The sequence below is a fragment of the Citrus sinensis genome, chromosome 4 (genome assembly GCF_022201045.2).
Source record: "Citrus sinensis cultivar Valencia sweet orange chromosome 4, DVS_A1.0, whole genome shotgun sequence".
In the NCBI taxonomy this organism is placed as follows: Eukaryota; Viridiplantae; Streptophyta; class Magnoliopsida; order Sapindales; family Rutaceae; genus Citrus; species Citrus sinensis.
In genome coordinates, this window is record NC_068559.1 from 29,436,994 (window position 1) to 29,451,434 (window position 14,441).

The 14,441-nt window shown below is 36.1% G+C and overlaps 3 protein-coding genes across 6 annotated transcripts; all 3 read left to right on the plus strand.

Moving 5' to 3' along the window:
• The first annotated feature begins 2,590 nt into the window (after positions 1–2,590).
• LOC102627569 (uncharacterized) lies at positions 2,591–6,516 on the plus strand. 3 transcript variants are annotated; one of them, XM_006482758.4, is made up of 8 exons: positions 2,591–2,775; positions 3,290–3,780; positions 3,971–4,136; positions 4,222–4,272; positions 4,369–4,551; positions 4,689–4,782; positions 4,962–5,734; positions 5,818–6,516. In XM_006482758.4, the coding sequence occupies exons 2-8, from the start codon at positions 3,317–3,319 to the stop codon at positions 6,166–6,168; spliced, it is 2,082 nt and encodes a 693-aa protein (XP_006482821.1). In that variant the 5' UTR covers positions 2,591–2,775; positions 3,290–3,316; the 3' UTR covers positions 6,169–6,516. The 3 variants fall into 3 exon arrangements, with proteins under 3 accessions (XP_006482821.1, XP_006482824.1, XP_006482823.1); XM_006482761.4 differs by having other exon boundaries at positions 5,824–6,516; XM_006482760.4 differs by having other exon boundaries at positions 2,592–2,775; positions 4,965–5,734.
• A 141-nt stretch (positions 6,517–6,657) lies between these two features.
• Positions 6,658–9,806, plus strand: LOC102627285 (G-type lectin S-receptor-like serine/threonine-protein kinase LECRK3). Its single transcript, XM_025100898.2, has 2 exons — positions 6,658–7,081; positions 7,238–9,806. The coding sequence occupies exons 1-2, from the start codon at positions 7,060–7,062 to the stop codon at positions 9,553–9,555; spliced, it is 2,340 nt and encodes a 779-aa protein (XP_024956666.1). The 5' UTR covers positions 6,658–7,059; the 3' UTR covers positions 9,556–9,806.
• Positions 9,807–11,794: 1,988 nt separating this feature from the next.
• Positions 11,795–14,359, plus strand: LOC102608059 (myb family transcription factor PHL5-like). 2 transcript variants are annotated; one of them, XM_052440184.1, is made up of 7 exons: positions 11,795–12,414; positions 12,503–12,653; positions 12,742–12,818; positions 12,925–12,955; positions 13,745–13,805; positions 13,975–14,056; positions 14,130–14,233. In XM_052440184.1, exons 1-7 carry the CDS (start codon positions 11,968–11,970, stop codon positions 14,151–14,153), a joined length of 873 nt encoding a protein of 290 aa, XP_052296144.1. In that variant the 5' UTR covers positions 11,795–11,967; the 3' UTR covers positions 14,154–14,233. The 2 variants fall into 2 exon arrangements, with proteins under 2 accessions (XP_052296144.1, XP_015387141.2); XM_015531655.3 differs by having other exon boundaries at positions 11,798–12,414; positions 14,154–14,359.
• The last annotated feature ends 82 nt before the right edge of the window (positions 14,360–14,441 follow it).

A 14,441-nucleotide genomic window follows, 5' to 3' on the forward strand; every position in this document is an offset into this window, starting at 1 on the left:
CTCAGATTGAGTCCAGATCTATTCGGCCTATTGGCCCATTTCTAATACCAATTATGAAGAAAATGGAATTTTATTTAACCTCACAAGTTTTGACTGTGAAGGGAAAATAAATCTTTTAAACTAAACCAAGCACGGCTCGTAGCGCGTTGGCAACCCATGCACTCAAGGAATTTAGTTCTAACTTGTTGGGTTTTCATTCCCTTCTAAATAAAATTAGATAGAGGTTTATTTGTTTCTCCATCGTTTAGGGTAGAATAAATATCTTTTTATTAAATGAGGGCATAACTTTGGGCTTTGATATAATAGAATAATTAAAGAGAGTCTCGATCAATTTTTGATTATAATATATCAGTTTATATATATATATATAAACTAAACCAATTGCACATCATATGTTTCCACACCTCACCTTATAATTGACTTGAATTACTTTTCAAGTTATCATTTGATTGACTTATGAGTAATTTAGCTAGATCTAAATTCCATAATTGCTATGTGCTACTTATTTATCAGATTATAAATTTATAACTTATAAAGTTTTTTTTATACCTAATAAATAAATATCACATCAAGATAGAGAGCATGGTACCTAATAAAGAGAATTAAAGGAAAAAAATAAGATTTTGATACAAATTTTACATCATTGACTTCATGCAATCCAATAATAAATGAATTGATATCATTAAATGTTATTTTAATTTTTAGTATCATTGTATTTGACTCGAAATGTGTCAGAATTTAAATTAAAATAGCTTCATCATTTTTTGTTAAATAGTGGTTGCACCGTAAAATGGGAAAACAAAAATTAAGAGTGGGCAAAATTAGGTTAGGATCAATTCGATTGGGTTTTTGATCAATTGAGTTGAAAAAAATTATCCAAGCCTAATCTAAAACTATAATCTTATTCAATTTAATAATAATATAATCGGATCAGACAAATAAAAAATTCAAGTTTGATTTCCAATCGAATCGGGTGGATCATGTTTTGTGTTTGAAATGTTTGATTTTTATTGAAATTAAAATTTTTTAAAAAATCATGATCTCTAATCTCAATGTTCATGCCCACTATATTACTAATTCTAACTAAAATCATGGATAAACTACTTCTTGTTGTTGTTGGATTGTATTATTAAGCATAAAAAATTATTAAATTTAAATAAATTTGAAAATAATTATAAATATGATATAATAATGTACCATGAAAAAAGTAACTTGAAAGAACTTGGCGATGATGGCTGCTGGTTGAGATGGAAGCAAGTTGTAGTAACTGTTTAGGTGCAGCAGATTGCATCTACTTGGTATCTCGTAGTTGCACTGGTGAGCCGGTGGTTGCCGGCTGCTGCTGAGTGTGCTATTTATGCTGTGTTTATTTTTTGGAGTAAGAGTGTGGAGTGTGGAGTGTGGAGTGTGGAGTGTGGATTCCTACTCCGTGAGTCCCACCTAATTTTGGTGGGAGTGGGAATCCCACTCCCCCTCTTCCCTTTTTACCCTTATAATTAAAATAAATAAATAATATTTAATATAATAAATAATATCATATTTATTAAAAATAATAATTATAAACATATTTATTTTATTAAATTTAATAAAATAAAAATAAATATTATATTTATTTAAATAATAATATTATATTATATTATAAATTAAATTCATTAAAATAATATTATTAAACATTAATTTTAATAAATATGAATTAATTATTTAATTAATAATAATAAATATTTTATTTTAAGAAAATATTAATTTTGTACTATATTATCAATAATAATGTTTCATTTGTGTTGCTATCATTAATAATTTTTATTCACATAATTTAAATTAAAATTAATTAAAAAATTATGATTTACATAATTAAGAATATTAATAATTATTATTAATTTACAAATATAACAAAATATTTATTTTATTTTTTAAATATATTTTTTTATTAATTTTTAATTACAAATTATAATTTTTTAAATAAGGGTAAAATTATAATTTAAAACTATTTACTCTCAATTCAAGACAATGTAAACACATAAATTGGATTCTGATTTCAATTCCATTCTCCAATTCTAATGTAAGTAAACAACCTACTCTCACTCCCACTCCACACTCCAAATTCTAGGATTCCCACTCCTCAAGATTTCCACTTCAATCTAAAATGTAAACGCTACTTTAGTGGTGAGCTTGTTATGTTGCTGTGTCGACTATCGTGCTTGTGCTGTGTGCAATCTATTTGTGCGCGTTAAGTTCATTTTAATTTTGGATTTTTTTTTTGTGTGCCAACCCAACTTGATCAATTTAGGGTTTAACCCAATTTGATCATGATTCGATTGGATTAAGTCAATTAGTCAAATATCACCCGGTCGGATTAGGCAAGTAATTCGATCTGACCTAAACTCGGAATTTTTTTTTTTTTTGGGATCAAGTGGGATTAGATTGAGTTATTTACCCGCACATTGCAAATAAATAAATAAAATTAAAAAAAATAAACCAATGAGCAAGCGACACGTACTCAAAACGAAGGTGCGGTGAGATTGGGAGTGACCAAGCGGAAGCGGGTAATTCACGTTCCCCATTTCCCACCGAAAGTCCCCACTAGTATTTTATTTTTAATACTCATAAAATAGGTTTTAGCTTTTTGGTCCGGTCTGTACAGATCAAATCGAAAACAAAATCACGTAAAACAGAAGCAAAAACTCAGATCTTAAGCAAGCAAGAAACTCGGTTCCGTTACTTGTTTTAAAAGAAAAAAATTCTAATTTTGTTTCTTTATCCATTCTATTTCACCAGGTACATTTTCTGGGTCACTATTTTTATTGTTTATTGTTTCTTTTTCTGTGAATAAATTTCGGTTTATAAAGTTTGTAGATCGTGGGTATTTGAGTTTTGATATGGGATTCTTTCAGATCCATTTTTTATGTCTTGTATAATTGATTCTTATCTTCTTTAAGTTCTTTATCGTTAGATCTAATGTTGAATTTCCACCCATTGAATTTCTTTCCACCCAATTGAATTTTATTGAATCTTGCAGCTCATTTGGTCTTCTACTTTTAGTGCTAGATTTGTGTAGATGATATCATCATTGCAGTGAAAGCTATCCAATTCATTTGAAATTAATGGGACATTTAATGTTCAGGTTGAACTTAACGCATAGTTCAAGTTTTTATTTATTTTGTATGCACTTTTGATGTGGAAAATGAATTTTTCTTATGCTTCTTGTTAATATAATACTTTTATCAAAGAAAAAAAGTTGGAATTTTTATGACGCATTTGGGCTTCTATGTGGCTTCTGTTACGTATGCAGTGAATTTTGGTCCAAACGGTTACAATTATGTGGAGGTTCAAACCATTTATGCAAAAGGAGCCGACTGGTCTTGAAGGTCGCTCTATTGATGTTGGCAATCTTAAAATTCATGTCCGGAATGTCATTGCTGAGGGGGGATTCTCTTGCGTGTACTCAGCTCGTGATGCTATACATATGTCAAAGCAGTATGCTATGAAGCATATGATATGCAACGACGAAGAGTCGTTGGAATCAGCAATGAAGGAAATTTCGGTGATGAAATCACTCAAAGGACATCCCAATGTGGTCACACTCTATGCGCACACGATCTTAGATCTGGGTAGGACAAAGGAAGCTCTTCTTGTGATGGAATGCTGTGATAAGTCCTTGGTTAATGTGTTGGAGAACAGAGGTGCTGGATATTTTGAGGAGAAACAGGTTTTAACAATCTTTAGAGATGTGTGCAATGCAGTCTTTGCCATGCATTCTCAGTCTCCACCCATTGCTCACAGGTAATGTTAGCTTTAACTTGGATCCAGTTTGTTATCAATCTCAAGATTTATGTTTACTAATTACGTGACCCCTAATTTTCTTTTGTTGAAATTCTCCTGTTGTGAAGATAAACACTTTTTTCCCCAACTCTATCTCCTCTCCATATTTTGGTATATTCTTCTTATTCATTGTTTTTTTTTCCCTCTCCAGAGACTTGAAGGCTGAGAATCTTCTTCTGGGCTCTGATGGATTGTGGAAGTTGTGTGATTTTGGTAGCACGTCAACCAATCATAAGCGTTTTGAGAAGCTTGAAGAGATGGGAATTGAAGAAGATAATATCAGGAAGCACACAACACCTGCCTATAGAGCTCCTGAGGTTTAGTGAAAGCTTGTGCTAATTTTGAATTTCTAATATCTAATGGTAATAGTATTTGATTCCTATCTTGCTCTTATTATATTAGATGTGGGATCTGTTTCGAAGAGAGTTAATAAATGAGAAGGTTGACATATGGGTAAGTCAATTGGACCCCATAATTCAGTGCAACTTTAAAAATATGTACCATTAAAGCTGCTTGTGGGAATCGAACTTGACGTGTCAATATTTGTAGGCTCTTGGATGTCTCCTCTTCCGGATATGCTACTTCAAAAATGCGTTTGATGGGGAATCAAAATTACAAATCTTAAACGGGAACTATCGCATACCAGAGTCACCTAAATACAGCTCCTCTGTTACAGATCTAATTAGAGACATGCTTCAAGCTTCACCGGATGACAGACCAGACATCACGCAGGCAAGCGCTTTGCTTGATTGGCCATTCATCTCCATGAACTTAGGTTAGTTTTAGAATGCTATGTCCATGCCATTGTAATGTGCAGAGATTCTAACATTTTGCTCACTGATGTTGGGATTTTCTTCCCATGGCGACAGGTGTGGTTTCGTGTTAATGAGCAGTTACCTGTTGGGTTACAGAAGTCATTGCCTGATAGGCCACCTGAAACGCAATCTGCTGTTGCAAATGAAGGTAAGGACAATTTTCTATAGGTGCTTATAAGCTGCAGCACTGAGCATGTTAACATAGTCTTTTTTCCTTGTTAACTTTCGAATTTGACCTTCAGAATCAGTTGTGAGCCTAAATGAACTTTAAAAATAGAATTTTGATATGTTGATAAGTGCTTTTTATAATTTTTTATCACAATTTAGCAGGTATGTCAAAGCCTATGAATAGGTCTCCTCCAATGCCTCAAAGAAGTCCACCACCTCCACCTTCATCTGTAGACCCAACCAGAAATATATCACAGCCATCAACTACTCCTGCTGTGAGTGGAGGTGGGGGGGTGCTTGGCGCTTTCTGGTCTACTCAACATGCAAAGGACTCAATTGTTGCTGAAGACCAGAGCAGATCTAAATTTTATGAAGAACCAAGTATCTATAGTACATCAGGACATAGTAGGAGTCAATCTGATAACCATCCCGTGAACCCTAGCACTGTGGAAGAGGAAAATATACAGAATCATGCCATACGAAGAAATGTGCATGGTAAATCTCACAAGCCTGAGGATGGGCCTTCCAAAGATATCAAAATGAACTTTTTCCAGAAAGATACAGATACTCGCATTGAGAGGCCAAAAACATTGAAAACTGAGAGCACAGCTACTTTTCAAGATGAGGCTTTTAACTCTTTTGTTACTGAATTTGATACCAATAAGCTGAACTCTGCAATTAGTAGTAACAAATCAGAAAAGGAAGAGGCATTACAGAATGAAGTAGAAAGGCTGAAAGGGCAGTTGAAACAAACCAACTTGGAGAAGGCTGAAATCACTTCCAAATTTGAGAAGCTGTCTGCCATTTGCCGATCTCAGAGGCAGGAGATTCAGGAGCTCAAGCAAGCTCTTGCTGCTAGATTGCCTTCACCAAATAAAGATGCTGCAATTAATCAAACCTCTCCTGGAAATGAATCGTTTGCGACGCCTCCGGTATGGTTTTCATTTTGTATATATAATAATATTATTTTATATTCTTTTGTTTTGTCCACATCCTGATAGTGTTTTGCTTAAAGCTGCAGAGAGAGAAGATTGAAGGAACAATTTGGGAACTGAAGTCTGAGTGGGGTACCCCAAGTCCAGAATCGAAATCTTGGCAGGCTTTTGCCGAGGATCCTAAGCCACAGCAGCAGAACACGGCCCAATCTGTTAGAACTAGAAACGGTCACCTTAACAAGCACACTGCTCAATCGACTTCTGGTTTTGACTCATGGGGTTTTGGAACAGAGAGTTTCACAGCTATCCCTGCTGCCAACAGCCAGAGATCGAAACCAATTACTGAAGGAAATAGTTCTCAGAGCATTGGTCGGTCAAAGACCACAGAGAACCAGCCATCTGCCCAACCAGCTGGATGGGCTGGTTTCTAATCTAAGCAAATCCGGGTGGTGCTGGTGAACCGTGATATCATTTTGCGTTCCTGGTTGGATTTTGGAAAAGATAAGGAAGCCAGAAATAAATGGTTTGGTGGTCTCATTTCATCTAGGAGTGCTTCTTGTTGTAGATCCTTATGCCATTGAACATTTGAATGTGTTTCTCTGATCTAAGCTAAGCTGAAGACTGCAAATATATGTATACTTTCTGCATGTCTCAATTGTTGTATGTTCAGTAAGAAACATTTGCTTTTGTTTTCTGTTTATGTTATTGGTAATGATTATCTGGCGCTAATGATTTTCATAGCTACTTTTTGATATGTATATTTTGTGATTTTCTGTTTACTGTGTTCTCTGCGTCCAGTAGATGAGTAACTGCAGCTGCAGCAACAAAAACACAGCAGACAAGTCTGCAGTATTTGGGAATTCTCATAGCTTCTCTTTTTTATGTATATTTGTGGTTCATTTGGATTGCTCTGCACTTGGATTTGCCCCTCAGACAAGTGTCATGAATAGGTTGGGTAAGAATTTTATGCTCAAAATTCTAAATATAAGCGGGGTGAAGAAAATATGTAGAAAATTCAAAGTTGAAGGAAGTTGGGAGCCTAAAACTATTCATTCACCGAGCAATACTGAGTCCAGTAATCGAAGGACCAGGTCAACGCTTCATTTTTCCTTTAGTTAGAGCTTGTTTCACTGCGTGTGCATGTTGAATAGTCTTGAGAACTTGGTGCGAAACTGATCAATTGACTTGGGACCCGACTCAAGGTCATCGAAATTGATAAAATCAGATGTAATTGGAAAATCGTTGAAAGGTCTACAACTACAAGGGCGTTGAAATGGTAAGAAAGAAAAGAAGAATATTGAACATTGACGAAACAAACGTGAATGAAGCGTCAAAATAAGGAAGGTATGGAAAATTCTTATACTAAAAAATTCTATATATTCTTGACCAGGGGTTACAGAACTCTTGCATGGAAATTCAATCCTGTGTTGATGGCAATACCTTGTGTTCTTATTCATCACGTCTCCAGTCTCTTGTTGCTTCTTGCTCTGCTTTTTCCAGGAGTTGCTAAAGCTGCAAATATTAACTTAGAATCCTCCCTTCTTGCCACCAAGGATTCTAATCCCTGGAGATCCCCTTCAGGGGAATTTGCCTTTGGATTTCACCACATTGACAATCAAGATGTCTTCTTGCTAGCCATTTGGTTTGATAAAATACCCGAGAAAACCATAGTCTGGTCTGCAAATGGTGATGATCCTGCACCAAGAGGGTCTCAAGTCAAGCTGACAAACAGCGGTGAGCTAGTACTCTATGACCCACAAGGACATGAGTTGTGGCAGAAACCTAAAGACGGCAGTAAGTCCAGTTGGGCTACAATGCAGGATGATGGAAACTTTGTGCTTCTAGGAGGAGATTCTAATCCCATATGGGAGAGCTTCAAAGAGCCTACTGATACACTCTTGCCTGGGCAGATACTGAATAGCCCTATTAATATCACTTCTCGCAGAACCCAACATAATTATTCTACTGGGCGCTTCCGGTTCCTCTTGAAGGAAAATGGAAATCTTGAGCTTTCCTCTGTGTCTTTGACAACTCAAGTCGTTTATGATGTTTACTGGAGTTGGAACAGTGAAGCTTGGAATGCTGATTCTCAGTTGATCTTTGACAGGGCTGGATACATTTACATCAAAAAAGGGAACCAAAGAATCTACAACCTGACAAAAATAGGAACGCGTTCCATGCAAGATTTCTACATCATGGCTAGGATTGATTATGATGGAGTGTTCAGGCAGTATACACATCCCAAGTATGAAACAGCTTGCAATTTCACCTGGAGAATGGAGGAAAGGATTCCTCAGGATATCTGCGTTGCAATCACTGGCGATATTGGAAGTGGGGCTTGTGGTTACAACAGCATTTGTGCAGAAATAAATGGGGAGCCCAAATGCTTGTGCCCGGACAATTATTCTTATTTGAACCAATCAGACACATCCCAAGGTTGTAAACCAAATTTTCCACTGCCAAGCTGCCAGGATAATGGTTGGGAAACAAAATACAATGAGCTGGTAGATTTTAAATCATATGAGAACACAGATTGGCCATTATCTGATTATGATCTTCAGATTGGAAATGGAGTGAACAGGCAGACGTGTGAACAGTTGTGCCGCGAAGATTGTTTCTGTGCCGCTGCAATTTACAATGGTGATTACTGTTGGAAGAAGAAATATCCCCTTTCCAATGGAAGAAGAAGCACAAGTGTGAATAGAATAGCTCTACTGAAAGTGCCTAAAGTTGATGTTTCAAAGCTCTTGGAGAAGAAAGACCAATCAACTCTGGTTCTTGTTATATGTCTACTACTTGGAAGCTCTGTGTTTCTCAATATCCTTCTAATATTCGCCATTTCTGTTGCTGCTTACTTGTTTTATCATAAAAAACTGTTGCGGTCAGTTTCAAGTCCCTCAGCAACAAACGTAAGAAGCTTTACTTACAAAGAGCTCGAAGAAGCAACCAGAGGCTTCAGGCAAATACTGGGCAGAGGGGCTTTCGGAACAGTCTATAAAGGGGTCTTGGCATCAGACTCTAAGAGATTTGTTGCAATCAAGAAGTTAGATAAGGTGGAACAACAAGGAGAGAAGGAATTCAGAACAGAGGTGAGTGTAATTGGTCAAACCCACCACAAGAATTTAGTTCGTTTGCTTGGGTTTTGTGATGAGGGAGATCATCGACTTCTGGTATATGAGTACATGAGTAATGGCTCTCTGGCAAGCTTTCTGTTTGGGATAACAAGGCCAGACTGGAACCAAAGGGTACAAATTGCATTTGGCATTGCAAGAGGCTTAATGTACTTGCATGAAGAGTGTAGCACACAGATCATCCATTGTGACATAAAGCCTCAAAACATACTCTTGGATGATTATTTTACACCTAGGATATCCGACTTTGGATTGGCAAAACTTCTGTTGGCAGAGCAAACTCAAGCAGCTCGAACAGGCATAAGAGGCACAGTGGGGTACTTCGCACCAGAGTGGTTTAGAAAAGCCTCAATAACAGTTAAAGTTGATGTGTATAGTTTTGGTGTGTTGTTACTAGAGCTCATTTGTTGCAAGTCCAGTGTTGTATTTGGTACAACAAATCCCGAAGAAGCACTGATGGATTGGGTTTATCGTTGCTACATAGGAAAAAATCTAGACAAATTGGCAGAAAATGATGAAGAGGTAAAGAATGATTTGAAGAGAGTAGAGAGGTTAGTGATGGTAGCACTTTGGTGCATTCAAGAGGATGCTTCTCTCAGACCCACAATGAAAAAGGTTACACAAATGCTCGAGGGAGTCATTGAAGTGTCTGTGCCCCCATGCCTGTGGAATTACAGTTCATCTTGAAGTATCAACTGTCAGCAGAGTTGTATTTATCACTTGGCTTTTCTCAGTTATGAATTGCGTTCGATGGCTTTGGTTCATATATGTATGGTATGGCATATTTGTAAGAAGACCTTGAGAATGAATTTCCATTTCCGAAATATATCATTTAGAGAAACGACTTTCTCCTTCCCTCTGATCATATATTTACTTAAAGCATTTTGATGTAACCAATTTCTAATTAATTTAATCAAGTAATCGACATGTTGCTTAAACGTTACGTGAACGATGAATTATTTACGAAGTTTGATGTATATGACTTGCCGTCCGTCCGTGTTTATACATCTAAAATTGAGAGTTATCAAATCTCAAACCCACTTATAAAACTCTTCCTCTTATGTGTGTGTCTGTAGTTGCGTGTAGGGAAGACGGTATGGTTTATGATATTTGCCAAAAGTTCACAACAAATCCATTGCAAAGGGTATTCTCTCTCTTCTTGACTGAAAAATGTGTACAAGCTCAATGAAACCAGCACAGATGATAAAAGAAAGCTCAGAAAATTACAGTATCATAGAGGCAGGCGATGTAGTTTTCGAAACATTAGAATCAACTCAAAATCCATTTCAAACATATATTATAAATCATTTCCAGAGGGTCAATACTTGTACAGTTCCCTTTTAAATTTTTTATTTTTTGGTTATATGAAGTGTCAATACTTATATAGTTCCCTTTTACAGGAAAAAGAAATGAACATATAAGTAACGCTAGATAATAAAGGGGAAGTGGGAAGAGGGAATGGGGAACTGGTTCAGGAAAAGAGAGGATTCTGTTCCTTCAATTAAATAGAATAAGGAGTCCCTTAAGCTTGCAAATTGGCCACCAAAAACCCCTGAAATGCACCCCCCGTTAATATTGAATTAAACGAAACATGCATGCTTCGATGAGTCGATCTCAAACTCAATGGTGCCCCGACATTCATACTTTAAGCTGGTAAAGAGCATCAAAATTTCGGGAAAATGATGCTCATTCTAGCTAGTTGCTCATGCGCGTGGCGTAATTAAGCCAGACCAATTTGTAGATCCTGCTATTGAGTGCTAGCTGATGATGGCAGAACTTATTCCCATATAAATAACCACCAATGGCAATAATTTATACATACAGGAGGTTTACAATTTCTGGAAGTGATACCAAGCTTTTGATTTTGAATCCCATAAGCATGAAAGCGATACCTAACGGTTAAAATTTTTGACAAAGAAATAACCCCATGCATAATAAGAAAATAGGTTTAATCTGTGCAACTAATATACATCACAGTATTCATCCAACAATAAGACTAGTATTTTTAGCTGCTTAATATGCAAAAATTATTGACTAATAATAGTAAGTAATTGTTTTGACCTGCTAACGTAGGAATTTGATCGGTCAGCGGGAAAGTATCAATCTAATCGCTTGAGGCCAAATTACCCTTTCGATACATATAGCATAGGTGAAGGCATATGTAATATGCTGTCCCTTCAAACTTCTAAGGGTCATTTTTAGATAGTGTCCACCTAAATGGAACCAAAAGAAAAACCTTTGTTTATTAGTGGATCTCATGCTTACCCTGATGCAAAGAGTCGTCTTCATCATCACGCAAGAATTGTTTGTTTATTATCGGTGTCCCTCACAATTGATAAAGTTATTAAACAATTTGCTTGAGCCATTTTGGAAGTATCGAGTACTCCCTTGTTTAATTAGATCATGTTCAATTTGCCGCGTACAGAATGATGATCGTAAAATACAATGCTTAACCTATGCATTCTGATTAATTTATAATGGGATTCACAATGTATGCGTAACACCGTTATAACTAAGCCAACTTTCCCAGATACTACTGATAATGACAAGAACTTTCCTAAAATGTAAAACAACCATGAAGCGTGTAGGATAGAAAATGACTTGTAACCTACCAAGTGTTTAAGATCAGTGATGATTTGATGAGCAACAAAGTCAAGATTTATCTTAGTAAATGGCTCGTTGTAATGTATGATTATTTTTGGAAGTGATGAATGATCAGTTAATTATATGCTGTAAGTGACTAAGTAAGTTTGGAACTTCGGGTGTATCAAACGCAAACAAGATTAATGTTACCTTTCTCTCTGACTTGGACTGATTAAATAAGATCAAGCATTGATGTCGACACCTTATGCTGAAGCTTTACACATCAGATATACGGAGAAAGAGTCTCCTAATTTCTTTTATAAGTAAACGAAATTCATACCTTACTACATTTTGTTGCTCCTCCTGATCAGATCATGTCTTCGACATCTTCTATGCAATAAAAATAAAGAAAGAAAGAAAGAAAGAAAGATTAAAGTTAGCGCCATTCTGAGCATTCATCAACATATAAATTGAAAGCTAGCTATACAAATTTATTTTTGGTTGCATCATTTTAAAATGAAAACTGAGAAGAGAAAGGTGCTAGAACAGAGATACAGTTATAGATCTTCACAGGAACAGCTGCCATGCAAGGTGGGACTCAGCTTCCATTCTCAATTACCCAACGTAGAGGGAGAAGGCTCATTCAAGCTAAATCCAGGGAGTTGTAATGCATCTGGATTCATTTGTTCTAGCAATTTCGCAATGCCAAATTCAGTATTCTATGCAGCTGAGAATTGCATGGACTTTTCACAAGATTTGGACAATTTTGATCTTCAATCATCCGTTAAAGTTCACCTGCAATACAATCAGAATCCCAGTTTACCTAAAAAGCAGCCGCATCAAGATGCTTATCGAAATTCACCAGCAAGTGTTTTCTCATTTATGCAGGACCCGGCAGAAGAAGAAGCCTCCCTGAACGAAAGACAAAAATGTGTTAGTTTCAGTGAATATCAGAAGCATCAAGTTAGTACATAAATATGTGCCCTTGTTTGTATATATATATGCAGCTGCAGGTTGAAGGTGGTTTAACTCCTTGCCCTTGAACTGCCAGATTCTGAAACCAAGCTCATATCATGTTCAGACTCACCATGAGAAGCAGACTCCCAATACTATGACTAGTCATAGCAAAACCAGAATAAGATGGACTCAGCATCTTCACAACCGATTTGTTGAATGCGTAGAGTTTCTTGGTGGTGCTGAAAGTACTGCAAAACCTTTTTTTTTTTTTCCCCAGTATCGGACTTTATTTATTGTGTTACTACTCATCAAATTTTGGGTATTTGTTTGTAGAGGCTACTCCTAAGGGAATCCTGAAACTGATGGACATCGATGGATTGACCATCTTTCACGTTAAAAGTCACTTGCAGGTTTGATTTGTTGTTTAAATATTTTATGGCTGTCAAATATAATCATAACTCAAAGCCCTTAGTTTTTTTCTTTTCTTTCTTCTCCTTTTATTTTTTGTATTTCCAGAAATATCGAACGGCAAGGCACATTCCAGAAGGTATATTATTTTCAAGTCCCTGATAATTGATATGGTTCTTAAACTATAAATTTACCTGTTTGCATTTGATTTCATCCTTGTCCATGCCAAATGCCAGTGCCTAAACTTCATGAATTTTGACGCTTTTGTTGTTTTGCATCAAATATCAACATTGATTGGTGTCACAGACAAGAACAATTAACCTGACATCATAACGAAAATATATATTTCCAAAAAATAAAAATAAAAAAGGCCATTAATATGCCTTTTTGAAGAGTACTTTGTGTATACTTGGACCCAGCATATAGATTATTTGATTCTTATACTTTATATTCGGAATTCGCATAGTTAATTCAGCTATCGTACGATTAATGAAACATGCTTTTGTCCCATGACATTTTGTTGGCCAAATGCTATATATTAAATGAGCTGATGTAATTGTCGATCTTCCCTTTAATCTGAATTAATTAGACCTCAAAAGAACAGGTACTCGCCAGTTAACGAAACTAATATATCATTTCTATTTTGAGATGACCATCATGGGAATAGGTTTCAGCACAAAAGGGCTACTAGATTCTATTATGTGAAGTAAGACATCCATAAAAATCATCCATTAATTACCTTAGGCCTATCAACCTGGGATTTTCAGACACAACAATCGTCTTCATATTAGACCCTAATGTAATACTAATAGAATTAGCCGGGCCGCCTTAGAGGCTCAGTTAGAAATGGGGGGAAAAAGTTACGTCTCAGTAAATTTGCTGTGCATTTTATGCTTTAATTATATATGCGTGTGAGTTTCGTATGCAGGAAAATCAAAGCGTGAGAGGACAACCGACCTGAATGCAATAGTAAGGCTCGACTCAGAATCGTAAGCTTCCGGTGCTGATCATACATATATTCTCCCTTTAAATATCTCAATCCTTGCATTGACCTCAAGTCATATTCCTGTTTTCAACAAAGAGAGCTATAGGGAAGTGATATCTACATGTATGCAATGCAACCATCTAAAAATTCTAAATATGCATCCTTGATCTCAGCTTCATTAACAGAGGCATGCAGCTTGTGGAAACATTGAAATTGCAGCTAGATGTCCAGAAGCGCTTACACGACCAACTGGAGGTACCCTTTTATCCCTATTGTGATTAAGGAATTGATACTGATATATGTTCACCACATTATAATCCCTTAACAGTTCTGTTTCACTTGTCTGGGTTAGGTCCAAAGAAATCTACAGTTGCAGATTGAAGAACAAGGGAAGCAGCTTACACAGATGTTAGACCAGCAACTAAAGCCAAACAAATCTCTCGTTGATTCCAACAACGTGGATATCGAGTTGCAAGATAACCAACCAAATGATCTCAAAGACACGCGTCCCTTCAACATATAAGGTTTCAAGGATGCCCTTTATCCTTGCAATGTGGTCCCTAGTTCATAATGTACATCATATCACCAGATAAATTTATGACATGTTTACATAAATGCTTTCTGGTAGCATGTACCTGCT